At 43.8% G+C, this 23,299-nt stretch overlaps 1 protein-coding gene across 2 annotated transcripts in view; it reads right to left on the bottom strand.

Annotated features, from left to right (window-relative positions):
* FNBP1L (formin binding protein 1 like) overlaps positions 1-23,299 on the bottom strand; it is a 96,502-nt gene that overhangs the window by 11,064 nt on the left and 62,139 nt on the right. For both annotated transcript variants that reach the window (XM_075616435.1, XM_075616434.1), the window contains exons 3-9: positions 16,820-16,873; positions 13,823-13,970; positions 13,028-13,090; positions 12,633-12,737; positions 11,263-11,391; positions 8,606-8,752; positions 7,973-8,176 (exon numbers count right to left, since the gene is read on the bottom strand). In XM_075616435.1, the coding sequence (XP_075472550.1) occupies positions 7,973-8,176; positions 8,606-8,752; positions 11,263-11,391; positions 12,633-12,737; positions 13,028-13,090; positions 13,823-13,970; positions 16,820-16,873 (850 nt within the window). The remainder of the gene's footprint in view (positions 1-7,972; positions 8,177-8,605; positions 8,753-11,262; positions 11,392-12,632; positions 12,738-13,027; positions 13,091-13,822; positions 13,971-16,819; positions 16,874-23,299) is intronic.

The following is a 23,299-nucleotide window of genomic DNA, read 5'->3' as shown; positions in this document are numbered from 1 at the left end:
TAGAGCAGAATTATGCTGCAGACATAAATAGACATCATTTTTGAATGTACAATAGAGAGCACTTTGGGTCATCAGAAACATGTAACCGGTACCCAGCATCACTCTACATCACAACATTTCCGTTTTCACAGCATTGACCTTGGACATTAACCACTTAAATCAGTTAACGATCCAGAGATTAATTAAATTGGGAATGGGGACAGAACACACAAAAATGACAAACGTGCAAGTGTGTGTGTGTGTGTGTGTGTGTGTGTGTGTGTGTGTGTGTGTGTGTGTGTGTGTGTGTGTCCCTAATCTAACAAATTCTGTATAGGTTCAGCGGTTTCAGTGTCCAGGGCAAGTCAATATTCACGCTAACGCCAACACGCCAAAAGCCTTATAAATGCTGGATGAATAATACACAAGGCCTAGGTTTTTCTACATCACTAAAACCAATTGCCCTCTATTTAATGTGCACTGTTGGAGACGGGCAAACCATTTGCTGCAAAAGTACTGAACCAGGCGAAATGTGCCCTTTTTCAGAAGCGGGGAGAAATATTGCAAGAATGTGCATTGCAATCTCTTAATAGGCTAATCTTCTGTAAAAATCACTAGATTCACTTAATGCTGAGATTTTAAAAACGTGCGCGCACACGTTCCCGCTCACCGATATCTTCCTGATGAAGGCTAGTTTGGTGACATTATTAGTTCTGAGGCTTGGCACAACATTTAGCGGGGTGGAAGGCTTGGCGCAATGTTTAGCGAGGAAGCAAAATTGGGGGTGCAATTTTGCGGCTGCTTTTCGGTTAGTATCGCACATCTCGTGTTTATCAAGTGATTAAAAAAAAAAAAAAAGTAATCTAAAGTTAAGTCTTTAACCCATTACGTGCTGGAAGGACTAGGTTACACGGGCAGGGACATTCTTTACATGAAATACGGCAACGCTTTTCCTGCTGCACGAAGCATGAGATCCGGTGCCTTTTGCTGGTTAGCTCTGCTCAGTCTGAGCAACAGCAAAAAAAAAAAAAACATAATTTACTACTGTGAAAGTGTGTGTGTGTGTAATTAGTTCATGTGGCTGCGGATTCAACTTGTCTTTTTGGTACAGGAATGCCGGTGTCTGGCTTCTTCAGCACTTCTACGTTACAAGGCATCAGTGGTAACTATGCCATTTAGTACGCATAGACAGGATTAATACTATTTAAAAGCTCTGATATGTTGTATCAACACAAGATGGAACACGACAACCCAACATCACCATACAACATCAACCCAACTGTCCAGACAGACTGCATCTAGCTTTTCACAAACATATTAATTTCATATAAAATTAAGACCTACAGCCACACACGGGTAGCATGACACTATTTTAGTAGGTGGTTTCTAACCAGCTGAGACCCTTTTATATTAGCCATTATCGCTCATTGGTGGCAATGAATCGGGCTGTAAATGAGTGATATTTATATAGATCTATCCAGTGCTTTTCTATTTTCTGCAACAACAACAAAAAAAGTGGGGATACTGTGGTCCTCCAACAATCTTTATGGGAGAAGCTATAAACACAGAGAGATCACGCATGCGCAGGCAGCTACTGTGTGAATAGCTTACACAGCAGCTGTATGAAAAAGGTGGGAATACAGCGTATCTCCAGATAAAAAGCCCTGGATATATCTGTCTAAGTTTCTAAAGAGGCCTTACATTGAATACTCTCAGCAAACCAAACAACACTGGAAGCCTGTGCTCACGAACTTTAGATGCCCCAAGTTTGTCACCTGGAAGAAGCCTGTTGCTTGGGGCAGGAAACACCCGAATTACTGGTCAGGACTGGAGAAACTGCAGTACACACAGCTCTATACGGCAGCAGCCTGAGCTTCCAGCATCTCGCCTTCGTGAGCACTGACTACATGGTATAAACAAGACGCCACGTTACAAGCAGTGACTTGCATGCCATTCTGTTTGCATGACAGGACACACATCAGCACACGTTGCTTACCATCTTTCGTGACCACTGTACCGTTCATCAGAAATAGAAAGAAACGGCAAGTTATTGAATTCTAATTAAGGTTTTTGTCCTAACAGTGAAATAGATAACTGTAGATCATGTTGCCATTGGTAATTTACAGTAACTAATATCCCTGGATACATTATATTTTTAATTCTACGAGTTATTACAATTGCTCAAGCAAGTGACATCATAATGCACACAGCCTGGTGGCAGATAAGGAGATACGGAGTCGATAGCTGTAAAGTTTACACAGAAAGTAAACGAAGAAAGAAAGAGTAAGTCAGTTGACACGTGAGGAGAAAGTAAGAATGTTGGAGAAGCAGAGAGGCGGAAAGAATTGGTGACATCATAAGGTATTAAAGGAAAGAAATATGAGGGAGAGAGATGAGGGGTTGAGGGGAAAACAGATGAGGGATGGGGGGGAAAGAGATGAGGGGGGGAAAGAGATGAGGGGGTGGAAGAGAAGAGGGGGTAGGGGGTGAGGAGGAGGGGGATAAGGTTGGTTTCTTAGAATTCCTGAGCAACACCATGTACTTTCAGATAGTAATCTATAGAACAGATCCCTTCGTATTTAAAAAAAAAAAAAAAAAAAGCCTGTTAATCAATATTGTAATAATATTTTATGCTGCAGCATAACCGTGACACCAGAGAATGTTATTTTCTGGCTCATTTTAATACTCTGCCATCTTATCTTGCATTAAAAATCTATTCCACAATTGAGCTTTTCACATAAATATTTGATCCAGCCTTTCATAAAATGTAGCCTGAAATGTTAAACTGTATGTAACCCGAGGAAAAAGCCCTGCCCTGGATGTGGAACAAAATGAGTAGGTTACTAGACTCAATGCATGATAGGGTAAGGATATCTACAAAGGAGCTTTAGCTGCAGCGAAGGAGGAGCATGGCTCCTATATGGAGAAACAGTAGGACTTTTCAATGGTCCATCTATTCAATCAAAGACGTGCTTTTGGGTGAAAGGGTCCTGCTCTATTTTGTGGCCATATTGAGTTTCAGGTAATGGAGAGACATCCAGGAGGACATTTCTGAGATGGACTGCAGAGGAAGGTACATTTTAGTGTTCTCCGGGTAGACGTGATGCATAAAGCCTAAAAAGTGAGGTCACCTAGAGGCTACAGTGAAAGGAAAGCCACAGAACCGGACAGGCTGTGGAAAGGATCAAGCAGTACAGAACAATACAGAACAAATGGTGATTAAGATAGGAGGAACAACTGAAAAGGGCCTGGACAGGAGAATGATCAACAGTGTGAAAACCCTGTCTGAAAGGATAAGGCGAGGTGCGCGAGTGGCCGTATGAATCAGTCTCAGAAAGGTTAGGACAGACCCAGCAGACTGTGCTGCCCCAGACATCTAACAGAGTGTGAAGGAGAAAGTGGGAGTTATAAAGTGAATGGTATAATAATTTAGGGAGTCAGAATGTGAAAGGGAGTAGACAGAAAGGACAACAGTTGCCGAGAGAAGTAAAGCTCCCTTCGTTACACATACATGTTGCAAATTAGTGGGGTTGCTGTCTAATACGGGGCTGCAGTCTGTGTAACATAGTTGGGGTGCAGAAGATACAGGTCATGATCTCATCTAGCATTATACCAAAGTATAGTGTAATTATATTACATCTGTTTTGGCCATTGTTAAGTAATTCCAGGAGAGCCCATTGTTAAGAAACGTGATTTTGGGAGGTCTCCAAAAGTGATTGGCAAATGAAATAGGAATGACAGTAGTGGAGCCAGGTAAATAAATAAAACATGAAATGGAAATTTAATTAGAAAATCTAGAAATCCAAGTTCTGTTCATAATGTTTCCTGCTGATAAAGCAGTTTTCTGTAATGCAAATGTGGTCCTTTCCTTAACCACTGAATGCAGACACTTCAAAGCAATGCCAACATTTCCAGAATACCAGGCAGCATGAACTCATTTATTTTGTAAACAGACCCCGCACACCACACACTGCATGCAAATTGCACCTTATAGAACGTACAGCTGACCGGTCTGTCTAATACAGACTTCTACAAGATGTCATTTTTACTGTGCTAAAGATGTTTGGGTTTGGACGTGCATATTAGTGCAAATACAAGAGGTTAATCTTATGGAATGTAGGCTGCATTGCTGCTTAAAGGAGCTCTCCTGGCAACACCTAATGTAGGTTTGTTTCTTAATAAGATTGAAGCCGGGGATCTCCAGAGCGGAACCACGTTGATTTCAGCTGCGTGGACACCCTGCTTCCTGAGATACTTACCTCCGTAGGGGCTGGCGGTATCTGTGCAGTTTAAACCTCCCGCTTCATGTGGGCCAATAGAAAACACAAGGGATGATGTCATGGCTTCCAATTGGCCCGCAGGACTTTAAAACCACCATATTGTGAACCCAGCTGGGGCTCCTATGGAGCTAAGTATATCGGGACGCAGGGTGTTTCCGGAGCTGAAATTAACACAAATCAGCTTTGGAGACCCCCTGCTTCAAAGCGAATATAATGTGTTTCCAGGGGTGCCTTTTAAATGAACACTCTTAAAAGGTGTACGTCCACTTAGAACCAGAGTGAACTAATGGCATTGATGCATTTAACAGGTTCAAACTAGGTGTTGACACTTTGGTACAAATGTCTGAAAATGTTCCTTTATTTGAATTAAAACAGGAATCCTGAATGGGTAGAGTGTTATCATTAAGGGCCTGCTCCATGTGACATTGGGCAAGTCACTTTATCTCCCTGTGCCTCAGGCACCAAAAACAGATTGTAAGCTCTATGGGGCAGGGACCTGTGCCGGCAAAATTATATGTACAGTGCCACATACACTGTCAGCACTATATAAGAAAACCAGCTTCATTAGAAAAAAGAACACCAGTACAGGAGAAGCAGTAGAGATGAGGGTAGTAACATCCATCAGATTTGCAATGTTCCAGATGTTTTCTAAGGCATCACATTGTTTTAACTTCTTTAACATAACGCCATGAGCTCATTTTGGTCCTATATGGGAGAGCGCCCTTATAAAAAGGGAGGCGGCAAACCACCCCACTCCATGCATTGCTTTAGCCCGTTCATGAACTTACCGCTCTTTTCAGGCCTCTGAAAGAAGCAGCTCTCTGCCTGCCCACATTTACCTCCCTCGCACCGCAGTGCAGCGGGCCACTGTCTGACCGGGGGTACTGAAGCCCACTGGGTGCGCGGGCTCCAGGAGGGGGAGTGAGTGGGGAATGCGTCTAACATTGGAATAAAAGGAAAAGGAAGAAGTAAGCTAAAAACCTCGGCGCTAATCTCGGCGATGCCTGTGGGGCGAGTGACTCCTCTGCCCGAGAAACCAACGGTTAAAGATTAAAAACAAAAATTAAATACGGTTTGGGCCACGTGAGGAAATCATACTCCAAGTGAGCACTGCCCGCTCCATGATGGAAGGATCACGTGCCCTGAAACCTGAGCCACGTTGTATTGTACGAGGAGGCGTCCATCTCTAAACAGAGCTACTACCGGGAAAGGACTTCACTTTTATTTTAAAGGACAAATTGCAGAAACAGACAAATTAAAAGCATTTCTAGGTGTGTTTTTCGGTTCTTCAATGTGATCTTTTCTGGATTAACGGCGTCTATTCTCCCTTTTTTGGGGCTCTTACTTCTAGCCCTACACCTCTTACATTTCCTCCCCCCCCCCCACACCCCCAACATTACATTGAGTATCGGGCAGAAAAGACCAGGGATATTTTATGTAGCAATAGGACGTTCCAGTTTTGTTGAATTCAAACCAAATAATATTTAAAGGCCTATGATAGCAGGGGGAATGTTTCTTTTTGAAGCGAGCATCGTTTCCTTTTATAATATTTAAAGCAGCCGCCCCACCCCCGTCCCTTTATATTTTACCAGGGGGTCCCCAGGGTTGAACCCCATCATAATGAGATTCTCCCCCACACCCCAGTTCTAGAGATATACACCAGTAAAGGTACCACTGGGATGTCCTGGTATTGAAATACCCTGCGTCACATAGCAAGGCACAGCAGATATTGCCATTGGCCCTCGTGACACAAATTGAAACCACCATTGTTTCTCCAGTAAGCATCTCGGGGACCGCGCTGAAAATAGGCAGTGTCATCTCTGAGGACTCCCTGGTTCCCATCATGGTAAGAAAAAAACCCCAGAGGGGTTTAAATACTCCAAAAACAGATGGAACTGCTGCTTTAAATTTTTAGTTTTCATAGCTTTACATTGCAGTAGGAAGCAGCCATTGTCTAGACATGCTTAATATTGCTAGTGTGACAGTTTTGTATCTAAAAACAGCAGATTGTACCAATTGCAGGAACTAAGCTTTAACCACAAGTGTTGCCCAACTTCCTACACACTTGGACGAAAATATAAACCAAAAATAACGTACGTTTGCAAATACCCTCTTGCAAGTCTCATTCATTCCTCGCTGCAGTGTTTTTTTTTTTTTTTTTAAACATTTTTGTTTTAATATATGCAGCATTTGATTAGCTTTAATGAAAACGAATGACCTAAGCTGACAATCGATCCGTTCTCCTGTGATCGATCGGTGAATATCCTGCTCAGGTAAGCCCCCAAAAACACGAACAAAAACAAACTAAAAGCTCCTAGCCCCAGCTTGATTAGACAACAAACAGACTACCTGCGAGGAGAAGGAGTGGCTATATATAGGGCATCCTACAGGTGTAAGTCTTTAATTTGTCCTATTCCAGCTAGAAGGTGGGATTTAACCCCATTGGTCCCCATTGCCATGGAGATGCTCTGGAAAATGCAGTATGTATTATCTAATACTACAGAAGTGATGTATCACCAACACATAGGATTTGGAATGTTTTGTTCCTTTAAGCCCATCACGGTTGCATGGGTCGGAAATGCGTTCCATGGCCCTACAGCAAAGAACAATAACTATGGGACTGTCCATTAAGTGAGCTCTATTATTGTCACGTACGGTGTCCATAAAAAAAACATTCCAACCTCTAACATCTATTTGCAACTGCACCAGAACATTACATTTTTGCTGAAATAATGTCTTATAGATGGAACACATCCAAAATTAGCTTTGGGAAATACTTCACATTTAGAATTAGCCAGTTAGATGTACTAAAGTTTTTCCCAAATGATCGTGAAAATCTAGTGACCCCTTATAAGTGTAGTCACTGCATCAAGGCAAGGCCATTGGTTGCTTTTCTCCCAGAATCCTCTGCGTGTCTTATCCTCACCATTCATTGGCTCTGCAGTGACATCAGACTACAATTAACGTTATGTCCGATTTTATCTAGCACGTTGCTCCATCACAGGCAGCAGGGATATTTAGAGCCACTTTCTCCCACTTGGAAAGCACTTTGATACACTGATAAGTGAATTAAGTTCTGGCACCAAAATTAACATCCTCAGCTTCCTATTTATACAATGTTACACACAACTGGCTGTGCTCATATTTTGACTGCGACCAGACTTCAGGAAGGAGTGCAGTAATGTGCGATGTCTGGTGACCGCTGGATTTTGCACCCACACTGCAAAGAAACATGTGACTGAGACAAAGCAGGATGCTTAAAAAGTAGGCAAGAAAATAGTGCTACTTTAAACCTCTGAATTTTAGATAGTGACCTACAGTAAAGATGATTGTATTGCACTGGATCCAGCAACAAAATAGAGGCTTTATATGATGATAGTGGGAATATTCTGGCTTAAAGTCTAGTTAATGTCCAAAATGAATACTGCCTATATGTACTGTATGCTATGACACAAAATAGTCAAGTAGCTGGCAGTTTGACTTTAAAGAATACAAAGACTCTCCGCCTCTGACCTGCCGGCACAAACAGGTTTACTTCATTGTTTTCAACGTTGAGTAGCCAACTCCTAACCATACGAAGTGAGCATGACTGGGAGAATCTTCCATGAATCTTAGCTACAGTACAGCAGTAGACCCAATGTGGGTCATAATTCTAGTGGCCTATAATATTACGGATGCCAGCAATCATGGGGCATTTCCATTAATGTTCCTACCTTGGGTTTCTTTCCAAAAAGCCACAGCTTCCCCTTGGCCTTCCCCACTGTCGTTTTGGGATCTACCCTCATTGCTTCTGGTTTCGGGGTACTGATGGTACCATCGGAAACGGTCCTGTAAATATGCTGACTGTAGTCTTCAAAGGGGAATTCTCCAGGAGGCTCAAAGCCGGACTTGAAGGAATCCACCACAATCTGGGAGTCCTGCGTTCAAAGAAGAATGTCACTTTCTTACGCTTTCAAGGAGAAAGACCCCAACGCTTAAAAACTGACTCGGGCTACTTTCATGCCGGATCTCACAGGAACGGTGTTCCGGCACCTTCTACTTGGAGAGCAACAACCCACTCCACATAGATTATGACACCATCTTAAAGGGGCTCACTCCCTTTTCTGCCAAATTAGTTCATTTACAACTGAATTAGTTAATGTAGTTTAAAAATGAACTAGTCTGTACTTCGGCTTCTGGCATGCAATGACCAATACATACAAGTAGTATCTCTGGAGTACGAAATAATAATAATAATAAAAATACAAAATCATTTCTGTAAAGAGCATAAAAATTTTGAAAATAAAAAAAAATAATGTTATGCATGTTAAAAACAAAAGCTACAAAATGCCTGTTCTTTAGCTCACCCTGCGCTCATCTACAGACTTTCCCGCGTGGACCATTCCTTCCAAGCATTTGGAGATGATGGGGACCACTTTTCGCTCGGCATCTGCAAACCCTTTATAACACTCGCTGAGCTTCGTGGTTCTCCGCTCGTCCATTTCCTGAAGATTCTGTAAATAATGGGGAAGGACAGAGGAAATCAAGGGGAAATGTAAAGTCCTTATAATTGAGTTTATAATAAACAAGTACGGGGGGAAAAAACTCCTAACCGTATATGGCCTGCACACCTCTAAAAGGTTTTTTTTAAAAAACACACAAAATGCCAAAATAATAAAAAGGACAAATACAAGAAATGCTAAATATACAGCACATAATAAATAATAATAATGATAAATAATTAAAAGAGCCGAGACCTGAGCGAGCCTCCATGTTTCCTCTTGACAAAGGGTTATATCCCGAAATGTTGAGGACCGCTCAGGTGTCGGCCCCTTTTCTTTTGTCTTGGTTCTCTGGGGGACCTAATCTTTGGGCGATTAACCCCCTCACCCCCACACAATTATTTATAAAAGGAGTTGGGGCCGGTAACAGAATGAGTTGCTGGACCGCTCTGGCACTGGTGGGGTTACTCTGAAGTCCCCTATACCTCGTGCTTAGCGAATGAAAGACATCGGTTGTTGTTTTCTGCTACCAGTTCAACTTGTGTCAGACTGCTGATTGCAGCTGATAAACAAAAACACACTGATATGGTGAGGGAGCTGGGAAGAAACCAACACTTATCACTGTTATCATAATGTGTCTGCACACATTCCTGTGTGCTGCGCACCGCGCCCTGTACTGTAATTGTGACGCGCTTTGCGTCTATTGGGAGAAAAGCGCTACATGAAATAACGTTATTAAAGTAGTTAATGTACAATAAGCATTATAAAAACAAACAAAAGGCCCATGAACGCAGCATGTCAATCACACGATCTTTCTACTCCCTAGTGCAGTGGTTTTCAACGTTGTGTTAAGGAACCCTATAAATTATATTGTGACATTCTGCAGAACTCCAACCCTCTCTAATAAGCGCGTCTGAGATCAGATGCATTGTAAGGAACCCCAACCCTCTCTAATAGTGTGTCTGAGATCAGATGCATTGTAAGGATCCCCAACCCTCTCTAATAGCGCGTCTGAGATCAGATGCATTGTAAGGAACCCCAACCCTCTCTAATAGCGCGTCTGAGATCAGATGCATTGTAAGGAACCCCGACCCTCTGTAATAGCGCGTCTGAGATCAGATGCAGTGTAAATTAGTCTGTATTTGCTACAATTTTGAATGACATGAAAATTGAAGGGAACACTAAAGGGATACCCCAGAACCCGTTACAAAAAAAAAAAAAACACTACTCGTGATAAAAACAGCATTTTAATCAATTCCTGTGCTGTTTGAATGTTTTACAAACAAAATGACTATGAGCCGGTGTAGGACAACAGAGAATAAGCCAGCACCTAATTTCCAATTAGAACGCAGCTGTAAAGCCAGTTTTATTCACGGTGTAATACAAATCATGGATTTTTATCTGCACTCAAGCGTCATTTACAAACTTCACTGTCTAAAGGCTTTTATTCAAATGTAAAACTTTACACTTAAGGTGCAAATTTATCATAAAGCAAATTGATTCTCACATCTGCTAATATACATTTATATAAAAAGTGCTACAGGGTCAGGCGTTTGGAAACAAATAAATGTTCCCCTTATTTAAAAACCTTCTGTAAAGTAGCAATACAGGTTTCATTTATTGTTTTTTTTTTGGTTTTAGTTTTTTATTTATTTATTACAGGATTGAAGCAGGGGGTCTCCGGAGTTGAACTATATTAATTTCAGGTCTAGGGACCCCCGGCTTCATTTGTGTGAAAATGTATTAAAAGGAGTCAATCACCCAGATGATAAACATGTTAGTGGAATTAGTTAAATCCATCCTAGGACCAAAGTGAACTGACAAAGGAAAGAGCCACCGTGCAGCACTTTCATATTTGGAGTTTGTGTGAAGGTCTTCACCATTTTGCTGCAGAATACATCACAAGCCTTCCAGGAATGGTTACTGCATTTTGGAACACACAGCTGTTTCCCCATTGGCTGTGTAATTACCCATGTGCCTCTACCGCTGTATGCAGCTTTTCCTATACTCAGAAACGGTGAAGGCTCACAGATGCATACAAAACGCGATACCCACATACAATGCATACCATTTCCCCGAGCTGGAATACCCTACGATGTACGGATTTCCCGTTATGCATGTTCCGAACCTTAAAAGCAGCAATCGTCCCCTAACTAACCCACCTCCCCACCTCATTTACGGGATTGGAACCGAGGGATTTAAATAGCTCTCCAATAAGACGCCACCAATGGTTTGCCAGCCATTTTGCTTCCCCGGGATGAGGATTTCAACCTGGTAACTTCATTGGCCATTATCTCGGGAACCAGAGGGTCCACCACGCTGAAAATAGTGTGGTTCAAGCTCAGGGTGAACTCTGGGTCCCATCCTAAAAATATGGAGGAGGGGGATATAAGAAAACAAGTAGGGGGGATAGCCACTAACTCCTACTGCTTTAACTTTTCTGACCCCAATCCGTAGTTGAGTATACAAAAGATATGTGACAGCAAAAACGCCGAGACGTCTACAAGATTACTGGGAAATACCTTGTAAACCTGCGGGATGACGATATAAAAATGTTTGTGCTGTTCTGCATTCAGGTGCTGGAGCTGCGCAGCGTATTCATTTTTGCTTTCGTCCGCCATGTGCGTGCGCAGGTTCAGCTGCTGCTTTGCCTAAGAAGAAAAAGGATGTGCGAAACATTCGCCGGCATAACTCGGAATTCAGAACATCCCTGGAGCTTCCACAGCTAAATCACAAAGTCCATACCCGGCTCCAGAGCAGTGTACGTGGTGTGAAGTATTGAAGCAGGGGTTTCCAACTCCAGTCCTCAAGGGCCGCCAACAGGTCAGCTTTTAACGATATCCCTGCTTCAGCACAGGTGGCTCAATCAGTGGCTCAGTCTTCAAGTGCACCACTTCAGCTGAAGCAGGGATATCCTGAAAACCTGACCTGGTGGTGGCCCTTGAGGACAGGAGTTGGCCACCCCTGTATTAAAGTCTATGGCCTGGTATTCAAGACTTTGCTTATTAAAGGCTCGATGTTTGTGCGTTTTAACTTTTACAAGGTGTTACAGAAGGTAAATACCACTCTCAATTATAACTGGACAGTGGTTTTAGGTGTGTGACAGGTGTACGCGAGCGAGAAAGAGAGAGAGCATGTGAGGGATGAAGAGAGAGAGATGGGTGTGCGGGGTGAAGAGAGAGTGAGACGGGTGTGCGGAAGGAGAGAGCGAGCGAGCGAGAGAGAGAGAGAGATAGAGATGCGTGGTGGAGAGAAAGAAAGAGTGACGGGGAGTGTGTGAGTTGGGGTCTGCGGGGAGGAGAGTGTGTGACTGGGTGTGTGGGGAGGAGAGTGTGTGTGATGGGTGTGCAGGGAGGAGTGTGTGTGTGTGTGAGATGAGGGTGCGGGGAGGAGAGGCGCTATGGCTTTGTGTCGAGAGTTTTAGCGAGGCAAGTACATTTGTGGGGTGGAGGAAGGTATACGAGTAGATACGAAAAGGGGGAATGAGTGTGGTGTTTATAAATGAAGGTGATGTGTGAGAAGGTGGGTTAAATGTGGAGTGTGTTGAGTAAAAGTGCGAGAATGATGCGAAGGTTAATGTGAAGTGCGTAAGAAGAGGGCAAGCGAGTGTGAGGGGTGTGCGCTTATAAGAAAGGAGGGCAAGTGTGTATGTGTGTAAAGGAGGAAGGGGAGAGTGAGGTATGAAGAGCAGGGGTGCCCAGAGATTTAAAAAAAACCTTCAGGAGTGACCCTGCTCAACAAAGGTTGAGAACCACTCACTGCTCCGCAAGCTTCACAAAGAGTTGGGGTCACTGAAAAAAGTATGGGTGCAGTGAACTGTGAATGGCTACCCTCAGTTGCCCAGAACATGGAAACCTTTAAGCACTGAAGATTTTCAATAGGACAATGTTACCTTCTCAACATCAGACTTGGTGGTATTGCTGTCATTATCCAATTTTTCATAGGTTTGTTGAGCTTTTTCTGCCTCTCGGCATTCTCTTTCAAACTTCCTTTTGCTCTGAGGAAATAACAAAAATTGGCCCATAACATTTAAAAGCAGTAACACAAATAGGAATAATAAAACTTGGAAGAATTCCAAAGGTTAGAATTCGGACTGTTATTAAACCGGTGCCATTAAGATAGGTTTCATTTCAGGGTTTGAGTTGTCATGTTGGCGCTGTAACTATTTAAATGCCCAGGAAAATAAGTGAATAGCGTCTGCATTGGACTTGACTGCGAAAACCAACAGTAAAACGAAGACTTGGCATCTCTCGTCTGTTACAATGTAGGAATATCATGCGCACTCACATTATCCATTTGTTTCAAGCAAACGTCAAGGTATTGCTGAGCTTTACGTCCCTCCTGGAGATGCTGCAACAGGAACACAAAAGAAATAATTCAGAACAGTGTGTGTGTGTGCGTGCGTGCGTGCACAATTTCGTTAGGCACACAATCGGGATTCTTACAGATTTATAACAGGAACACCAAACGATTGCCAGCTTAGGTAAGAATGCACAATTATACAATGTCACATGTGTTACATATACAAATAAGGGGGGGAAAAAAGGGGGGAAAAAAGGGGGGGGGAGAAGAGAAAAAATATACATGTAGTATTGCTGCTTTAAGGGTTTTGATTTTCTATTTGGTTTGGAATGTAGGGCTCTGGTAGGTTCTGACTTAACAAGCCCTGTTTTGCCCATCTCTATGACAGAATAAATACAACACCTTTCACCAATCGAAATATTGAGAACTGCAAATTCACTTTGCCTTGGTAAGAGGCAAGAGGTTAGATTCCTTACGCTCTAGCAGCACAGAGAAGGACAATGCATCTTCAGATTCTGACACTGTTTAGCACAGCCTGAGCATTATGTGGAATTATCTGTGTGCAATATTCATCTATTCGAGATATTTCCAGGGAGATACACACAGGAAGATCTTTAGTTCACACAAAGGCATTCTTGTTTAGCCACACTGAATAGGTCACTCCAGTTTGATGCACACAACTGACTTGACAACACAAAATAGAAAATAAGTTCCATTTAGTTTGCGAATGGGGCATAGGGAGGAGGGAGACTTCGGGTGCAAGAAGTGGAGCCAAATTACCATTTTTCGTTCAGATTTGAGATCATACGAATATCCCATTAACTCTACATAAACTTTGTTTCCTACGTCTTCTGCCACGACCTCGCGCTGTCCGGCATAGTCATTGAGTTCATTGAGGATGGTAAAAAAGGCTATGCAAGAGGTGAATCTGCAAAGAGAAGTGTACACACATTTATTATGGCCTCGAAAGGGCCAACTGCATTTGCCTTTCACATGGTACGTAACCTACTCACTGCCAGGGGAGTCATCAACGCAACGAAACATAGAATTTAGCAGCAGATAGGAAATTGGCAGACTTGGTCAGCCAAGTAGTTCTTAGCTGCTGTAAAACCTTAGACCATGGGTATCCAACTCCAGACCTCAAGAGCTACAACCGGACAGGTTTTCAGGATATCCCTGCTTCAGCTCAGGTGGCTGAATCAGTGGCTCAGTCGAAAACAGCTCAGGTGGCTCAGTTGAAGACAGCTCAGGTGGTTCAATCAGTGGCTCAGTCGAAGACTGAGCTACTGATTGAGCCACGTGCTGAAGCAGGGATATCCTGAAACCCTGACTGGTTGGTATCTCTTGAGGACTGGAGTTAGATACCCCTGCCTTAGACCCCCATTTGATCCTGGTCTCTCATATTTAGGGTAGCCTTATATCTACCCCAAGCATTTTTTTATTCAGTTACAGTATGTCGCACCTGTCGCCTCTGTTGGGCCGTTTTCCACAAGTCCGACCACGCTTTCTGTGAAGCACTTCCTCACATTTCCCCTGAGCCTCCAGCACCCCCCAGCTTCTAAACAGGACCTTGTTTCTCTGGAATACGCTTCCCTCCGGTACTTTGTTAAAACCCTCAATGTATTTTAAGGTTTCAAATCATACCACCCCCCTCCCCTTCATGCATCAAACAAGGGTTCAAGCAGCAACCCCCTATCCCCACCCAGTTCAGCAATAACAGAGCTTTCGTTTCCAGGCACTTGTTATTGCCAAATGGCTAAGCGCAGCGTGACTGCTGCCAGGTGAACGAATAATGGGAATATTGCCAAGGTGAGCAGGATCTCCCCAATCCATTGGCTGCGGTGGACGTACCCATGTCTACACTGGGATATTTGGGAGGATGCTTCTTTAACAAATTCATATTATATGGAGACTGGGATCCAGTCCAACAGGTAAAGTCAACTCAGTTGAAGGATATCCATGCAGTTTGAAAGAACAGGTTATTTTTTGTTTTGCATAATGAATTTAGCAAGAACGTTATATGTGACTAGGGCATTATTTGAGGGGTTAGGTTACCCTGGTGCATAATATCCAACACTCCAAAACTCGACCAATGTTCCACTTGGACACCAAGCTACCAATCGTCCGGACATGATCACCCAGACCCTTTAATAAGAGCCATTCCCAGAGTTCCTGTACATTCACTTATCACTCCCTTGATAACCATGGTGCCGTCCAGCAGATCATGTTGGAAGAACCTCCAAACAGTAAAAATGTAATAGGACACTAAAAATGAGGCAATTCCTTGGGGGTGGAAGCACAGCAGCAAGAACAAGGCCCAGTACGCTCAAATTCTTTTTTTGGTTCCTAATTAGGAACACTATTCTAATAATGCAGTCAACGCTCTTCTCTAAGGGGACGATGTTATTATAAGGAATTCTTTTTTCCAAGCCACTCATTTGGATTGCCTTCGTTTACTGGATAGCCAACACTATACCATTATCTGCATGAGGTTTCTTAGTTGCCGTCGTGCTATCGAGAGCAGACACAGAGAAACAGAGGTATCAGGATGAGTTTTACATACTAGTGGTACCAAGGAGAACTACCTTTATTTGATTTACAGACCAGGCGTAACACTACCCTTATTATTTACAAACTTACAGGTTCACAGTCTTTTACTGATAAAGGAATTTATTTGTAAAATAATGAATATTGTATATACCTTCATGCTAAAGAAAACGTATGAGCACATTCACATCTGACATACCCCATAAATCACACAGCATCCAGTTCTTCCACTGCAGCAATGGATTCTGGGTAATGACATGCAAATGAGCAAAGTGCGTCACTGCTTCTCACCTACTTTACCGGGGATCCCTTTAAAGCTTGAGAAAGTGCCACTTGGGTGCAAAACGCGTGGGACAGAGTGTGAGGGAGAGGAACCTGCACCAGGGGAAAGCCGGCAACTGCTTTGTGCGGCCGCCAGCCCGCCAGCAACCACCGGGTCCCGGTCTGTCCCCCGTAAACTGGGTTTACTGGCTATGCCTCTTAACCCTGGCTGTGCTCAAAGCGGTGACCATGCAGCAAGATTAAGCCTATAGGGAACCATGCTAATGGTTTTGAAGCAAAAGGTGGCACGGTGTGCTCATTTGCATGTCATTTCCCAGAATCCCTTGCTGCAGTGGAAGTGCTGTGTGGGAATGGTGAAAGGCAGGGTTGCAGACCTGTCTAAGACATGCAAATAAGCACACAGTAATATTTCCATTTGCTATATGCTTTGTTGTGGAGGGTTTTTGTCACTTTTTTTACCCACCATAACTTAAACACACACACACACACACACACACACACACACACACACACACACACACACACACTTTGTGTAGCTGGCATTTACCCCCTAATACAAGGTCCAGTAATCACTACCTACAGAGGAGGTTTTTTTTTTTTGTTTGTGTACCTTTCTAATGTCAGATCCAGTAATTAATGCCCTATTGATTAGTAGGTTTAGCGTTTTAGGCACAGTACCATGACTATTTGCAAGGCACTTCAACAACTGCCAATACAATCAAGAATGATCGCGCTTCTTTTCAATTTGCAGGCGTGCTTGGCACAGGTAACCCCCCTCCCAATGTAATGCAGACCCCTCTGATAGTTAACCCCTTCACTGCCAGATGTTTAACCAATGCCAGCACGTGCCAGCCATCACACACCTCGTACTACTTGCGAGCAGGTTAGATTTCAAATCACCAGCTTACTATATGTACTGGGTCCCGGCAAAAAGTGATTTTCACGTACCTGGGCTCGTCGTCTTTAGAGGAGCGCTTGGGGCAATATTTCTTCACCAGATTTCTGAAACGGAGAACGGAGAAATGCTCGCCATCAGTCGGGGGTTACAAATAAAATGTAAAAATGTAAAATCAGCAAAAAAATAAAAAATAAAAACACACAAAAAGCAAAGTAGCAACAAAGAAAAGCGCTGGCAATTCCTTACCTATTCATAAACCACATTTTTTTTGTTTAATCCAAAAATCACAATCCTTTATTTCACCCGATATATTAAAAAGGGAATATTTCGCGCACGAAAACTGGTACCAGCGACATCAACAAAATATACAGATATATTCAAATATTCGTCACATATAAAACATTACAAAGGCGCTCTCCAATACCAATTTCACATGTTCCATACCCCCCTCCCCCCCACCCCCCAAAAAAAGACAATCCTATTGTTAAGTTGGGAATCCGTGTGGAAATATAGACAAGGTTCTGCTTCGGAAAGAATATAGATGGACATGGGACTTGGTTATTTTTATTAATAATATTATCGCCGGGTGGCCTTCACGAAGATCTTTTGTATGTTTTAGTAACTGGGTTTGATTTTATTGTTTGTTTATAGCCCGCCAGGCGCTTCCATTTTTAGTATTTAGGGAGGATAGGGAAAACCTACAGGTTAGACACTTCAGCCGGCAGAAGCTCCTTTGTATGGTGGGTAAACGATGCATTGGTGGAGAGCAGAATGAGAGGCTGCAGGACTGGCTAATGTCAATATAGCAAACATGCTGGGGAACGAGGAAGTACACGCTTATGTACGCACATTTTATTGTCATAGGTCCAACCAGGTACGCAGAGCTTTACAAACATCACACTACAATTAGAATGCAAGGAGCACATTCTTACAGACAGGGGAGCGCAAACTGGGGGGGGGGGGGGAAGATTTGTCTGGGGGGCGCGGGCGGTTGCAGAGTTCCCGCACTCTTCCCCCAGGCATTTAAATTAAATCCCGGGGGATCAAGTGAGGCCTCTGCAACAAGAAAACCTACCGGGATTCGGACGTTATGACGCATCTCCATGACACCGCGGCGGGTTCATGTGACGTCACGTGACCCCAGAGCGTCATCTGTCACGGCTGCAGGTAGGAGGCGGTGGGGGGGGGGGGGGGGGCGCGAAACCGGAGCAGGCCAGACAGGGGGGCGCAGCAGGAAAAGTTTGCGGTCCCCCCTGCTCTAATGTATCAATAACACACATGCATGGCGTCAAGCCTGTCCATTCTTTTAGTGCAGCAAATTGTATTAATTGGTCAATTTTTATAACAAAACGGTCAATTAAAGTAAAATGCCAAACGTTATCGTTTTTAGCTAGCAATAAGGCAGTGTAAAGGACATCATGCAAATTAGAACGCGTCAACAATAGCGAGATCACAGTATTCTGCCCACTGCTCTGCCCAACTGTATCAGTTTGTTTGGTTCTAATCGGAGGCCTAACTACACCTCATTATTATTCATTAGGTGAACTGCATAACAATGCCGTATCTTGGCAACCGAGACATGGTCCTTTCAACCGGGGCCTTTCTGGCATTTATAGATAGCAGGAAGGAAATCGCGATATGAAGCGTGCAAACAAGAAAGGTGATCGCTTCTGAGAGCTACGAGATGTCTAAATGCTTCCAAGTAGCCGCGTAGCCAACATGCCCGCAGCCATCAAACGCAGCATTTCTATAGAGGTGTGAGTGGGGTTACCAGGCGGCTTCTCAAAAAATACTGGACACAACGGTTAAAAATGCGGCGCGCTGGAAACGTTGGTGGGGAGGAATGTTATTTATACATTCGCAGACCGATACGTAATTTTTTTCCACATTTCACTCCACGTACAGTGTGCACCAATTTGCACTATTTCATATTCTATTGCATAAAAATGTTTGGGAGGTATTTGGGGATTGAGCGCCCTCCCAGCATTTTTTACCAAATAGAATATGAAATGGAGCAAACTGGTGCATACTGTACGTGGAGTGAAATTTAGAAACAAGACAAACGGTCAGATTATTTATAAATAACATACCTGCAGTCATACATGGCGAGCTATACTGATCTTAATATTTCTCTCCCACTACTTCCAAGATTGTTGCAACCCCCCTCATCCTCTCCCCCCCCACACCCTCTCCCCCTCACCCTTCCTCACCATCACCCCCCTCCTCCTCCTTCCTCACCCCCCCCCCCTACTCCTCCTCCTCCCTCACCACCACCCCCCTCCTCCTCCTCCTCCATCCTCTCCCCCTCCTGGTATCCTACCTGTGGAGGCAGGGACAGAGCGGAGTTCTTCTCTCCTATGTGCAAAGCTGGAAGGAAACTACATTTCCGAGCATGCAAATGGGGGAGCTGTGCATGCTCCTTAATAACGTTGAGCTCTCCTATTGGTTAGTCTTCCACTTGGCTGGGGGTGTGTGGGTGTGGCAGGTGTGGGGTGTGACACTGCCCGTTGCTCTTGTTACCATACACTGCAGCCTGCAGGAGACTCACGCTTGCCAGTAATGTTATTGGGGGATGCCAAAGTAACGCAGAAAGGTCACGCCGTAGAGTAGAACAGTTGAAGGTTGTGAATCTTGGCTCCCGCATTTTCCTGTACACAACATTTCCCAAAGGTCTCCGAGTACAAAGCCTTTCCGATCATGTGGGGAAGTGAAAGCCTTGTTTATCAGAGCACTTCAAAAAGGTCCAGGAAAAAACCATGCCTGCAGACTGGAGATTTACCAAGATGGCAAAAATGGCAGAGCTAATTAAAGCAAAAAAAACAGGCAAGGGAAGTTAAATGTGATAATCTGTGCGTGCTCTACACAACGAACAAACAAGGGATAAATACATGCGATGTATATGTATTTTCTAATAAGAGCAGTGTGAGCCAGAATGATGTCCATATGCATGATTAAGCACTCTTCAAAGATCTACTTACAAACAACATGAACATATGATGAATTTGATGACCTTTAAGGAAAAGATCTCCTGTGATCAAAATCGGTAAAGATTGTGCTCCCTGAGTTCACTTAATGGCTGCCTTTCAATGTATCCTGCAGTCAGTGAAACGCAACAACTACCATATAACCTTATATCACTACAGGTAACATGGTCTATTTTTACAGCGTTCAACTCAAGCCAGTCCGCTGCTGGGAAGACTGCAAAAAACTTTCCAAGCTCACCTTAACAAACTAGACACTCTACAACTCAATATGCAACTTTTAAATGCATAATTTCCTGGTAAAACATTTTTATAAATAAAAAATATAGTTTGTGATCATTTGTGGCAAAGCTCTTGCACTGCTGGGCTCAGGAAGAGTTGTATCAGAGCCTGCTATGGCAAGTAGCAAGTATGCTTCGTCCATATTTTTTTTTTTTTTTTTTTCAAACAGTATTTTGAATGTATTGCTGCTGGAGTACCTTTGTGCAGGGGTGCTCAACTCCTCATGTAACCCCCCTCCCCCTCCCCCCACCTCCAAATCACAGATTTTCAGGTTGTCCCTGCTTCAGCAAAGGTGGCTCAATCAGTCCCTGCTTCAGCATAGGGGGCGCAATCAGTTTCTGCTTCAGCACAGATGCCTCAATCTGAAGCTCCGTCTTTGACTGAGCCTCCTGTGCTAAAGCTGGGATATCCTGAAAATCTGACCTGTTGGAGGGGCTTGAGTAATGGAGTTGAGCTCCCCTGTCTTAGTGGTATTGTCACCGTTTTTAAAGTGGGCAAACCAAATTTGAATGACAGTGTCCGCTCTCCTTGTGACCCTGGGCAAATCCCCTCATCTCTGCACACCATGCGCCAAAATTAGATTGTCAGCTCTTTGGGACAGGGATTCCTTGTGCCTGCAAAAAATTCTGTGCACAGCTCTGCATACAGTCAGCACTACACAAGAAAATATTATAATAAATAAAGCTGATGTAGCCATGCCACCTTTTGCTACTAACCTGCCCTACTAATGGCAGTAAGTCCTGCTAGAATCAGGCTGCCAGTAGTCAATATTGGTTTCCCCCACTCACTGGAGCTGCACTTGAGTAACAGTGGGAGGCAGTGACATCTGACCTGAGCATGTCGAACATTGGAACAGTCCTGGTGCCTTCCTCCTAGCTGTACTTTAGGGCAGTGCCGCCCTAAATTTAGCAATGCCTCTACCTACTTGAGAGGGGCAGGTCACACAGCTAAGAGCCTGACTATTGGGCCTTCTCTGGTCCTCTTCCCCTCGGGAGAGAGTGAGTGTGCACTATACCTCTGCCCCAGCTAGTGGGGCAGGGAAGAGCTGAGACTGCTGCGGGTGCCCTTGGTCTGTAGTGAAGGTCCAGGGACCATCCTTCAGTGAGTAGCTGACAGTTGCTGCATTGGGCAAAATCTGACCTGTTGGGGGGGCTTGAGGAAGTGAATTGAGCACTTCTGCTCTAGCTTGCTGTATGTAGGAGGCTAGATTTCCCATTGGCCCAGTCACACATGGTAGACGCCATTTTTAGCCATGGACTACTTCTGCCAGCACCTGATAACTCCGCAAATTCACTGCAGTAAAAACACATTCCCTTTATGGAAAGATACACAAACGAATGGCAGTCATTACACCGTTAACAGTCTCGCTCACTTCTCACCGTATTAAATAGAGTGGGATTTCTGAGGAATCTATTAAAGTGTCTCAACTAGAAGATGCTTTTTATGAAGGTTAAAGTATACAAAAAAAATCACCATTTTTATGTATTCATTGCCAAATTTTGAAATAAGATATTCAAACAAATATTCAGGGCAAACCGCAGTGGAAAGAAATACAAAATATAAATAAAACCCAATACAAGATCAAGTAAAAGGTTAAGACGTGAGTTATGGATCCTAGTTACAATCATGTGTGTGATAATCCATAACCAGTACAAGAATAGCCTTGACAGTTGAATTTAGAGATAACATTACACAGGTAAATATTTTGACAATAGATAACCGCAAATAAAAATACCACTTGTGAGCACATTCACATGTCTCAGACAAGTCTGCAACCCTGTCTCTCCCCATTATCTCCTTGTATACAGTGCTTCCACTGCAGCCAGGGATTCTGGGAAATGACATGCAAATGCACACACACAGTGTCACCTTTTAAAGGTAAAGAATTCACCATTCTCCGTTAAGCGAAACCTAGGTACCATTTAATTTGTCTGGAGGGTCTGAATAATTAATTTCCTGTAAATCCCCGTTGGGGACACATTTTATATAGGGTTTCCATTTATTTTCCAGGACTATAGGCTGGAGCAGCACTTTCTCAACCTGAGCAATATTAGCAGGAACATGCAATATCCAGTTTAGAATCAATGCTTCCCTACCAGAAATAAGGATCTTGCAAACAGCCGGCAAATCGGGAAACGGTCATCGGTTTTCCAATTCTTGGTGCAGTATTGCATTATAATCAGCAGTAATGTTAGTCCCGTCAAACAGATCAATAAAAACCTGTATAAAACTTGAAGGAAGTTGGCACTTAACCCCTTGAATGAGTCGGATGAGGTGGTAGCTACTCTCCCTTTCTCCCTTTCCTCCTCCCTCACTTTCCCCCCCCCAATCCCGAGAAGAGTTAACACAAACACAAAAGTGCCGGAGGGGCTGTGGCACTCTGGAGCTGCAGCCCATCAGGCACTTAGAGGGTTAAAACAAGAATTGGGGTGTCCGCTATTACCTTCACTAAACAGCGGCGAAGCAAATGCTAACCTGTCCATTTGTAGAATGTTTCCCCAGTGCGCACCCTGCACTACTCAATCAGGACAGGATCAGGACAGGATCAGGACAGGCACAGAGCTGAGAAATCTGCCCGCCAACCATCACACATTCAGATAAAGGGAATGACGGCAAGCTTGGAAGAGTTTCTAAATGTGCTCCGTTTATAAAGGCGAGAGCACATATAACATTCTCCCCACCATCTGTAACAAATGTCAATTATTTAAGGTGAAATGATAAAGGGTGAGAGATGTACTGGTTTTAAAATGTCCTGGGCCCAGCTGCTCTGGGGGTACGGTTGGCCTGGGCAGTAAGTTGGGCCTTCATTTCAGCAATGCTAGCAACTGGGCGGGCCCCGTCTCCCCATCCAGCTGGACCTTGGGCAGACCTTTAGGTAGGCCCACACGATCCCCCACACTCCTTCCTTACAGGCTCATACCTTCTCCCCCCCTCACCCCCCACTGCTCCTGGTCCCTCCCCCATTACTTCTCCCACCCCCCACACACCAATAACTCCCAATATTGAAACGCTAGCAAAATATTGTCCGCCAAAAAGCAAGTGTTATATGCTTGAGTGCTAAATCGCTGGGGATTTAGCTACAGTGTGATCCGGTCCACCACACGCCACTGGTTTTATAGGAGTTCTTGGTATATTCGTAACGGATACTGTAATTCATGTCAATATTTCTGCAGGGCAGAAACCACTTCAGAACAATAGAATATGCAACCCTACCGAATGGGGAAAATCTGAGGTACAAGGGAGGTCCCCTGAAAGGGAAACAAGATA

This window comes from Ascaphus truei, chromosome 10 (genome assembly GCF_040206685.1).
Source record: "Ascaphus truei isolate aAscTru1 chromosome 10, aAscTru1.hap1, whole genome shotgun sequence".
Lineage (NCBI taxonomy): Eukaryota > Metazoa > Chordata > Amphibia > Anura > Ascaphidae > Ascaphus > Ascaphus truei.
This window is presented reverse-complemented; position numbering and strand designations above follow the sequence as displayed.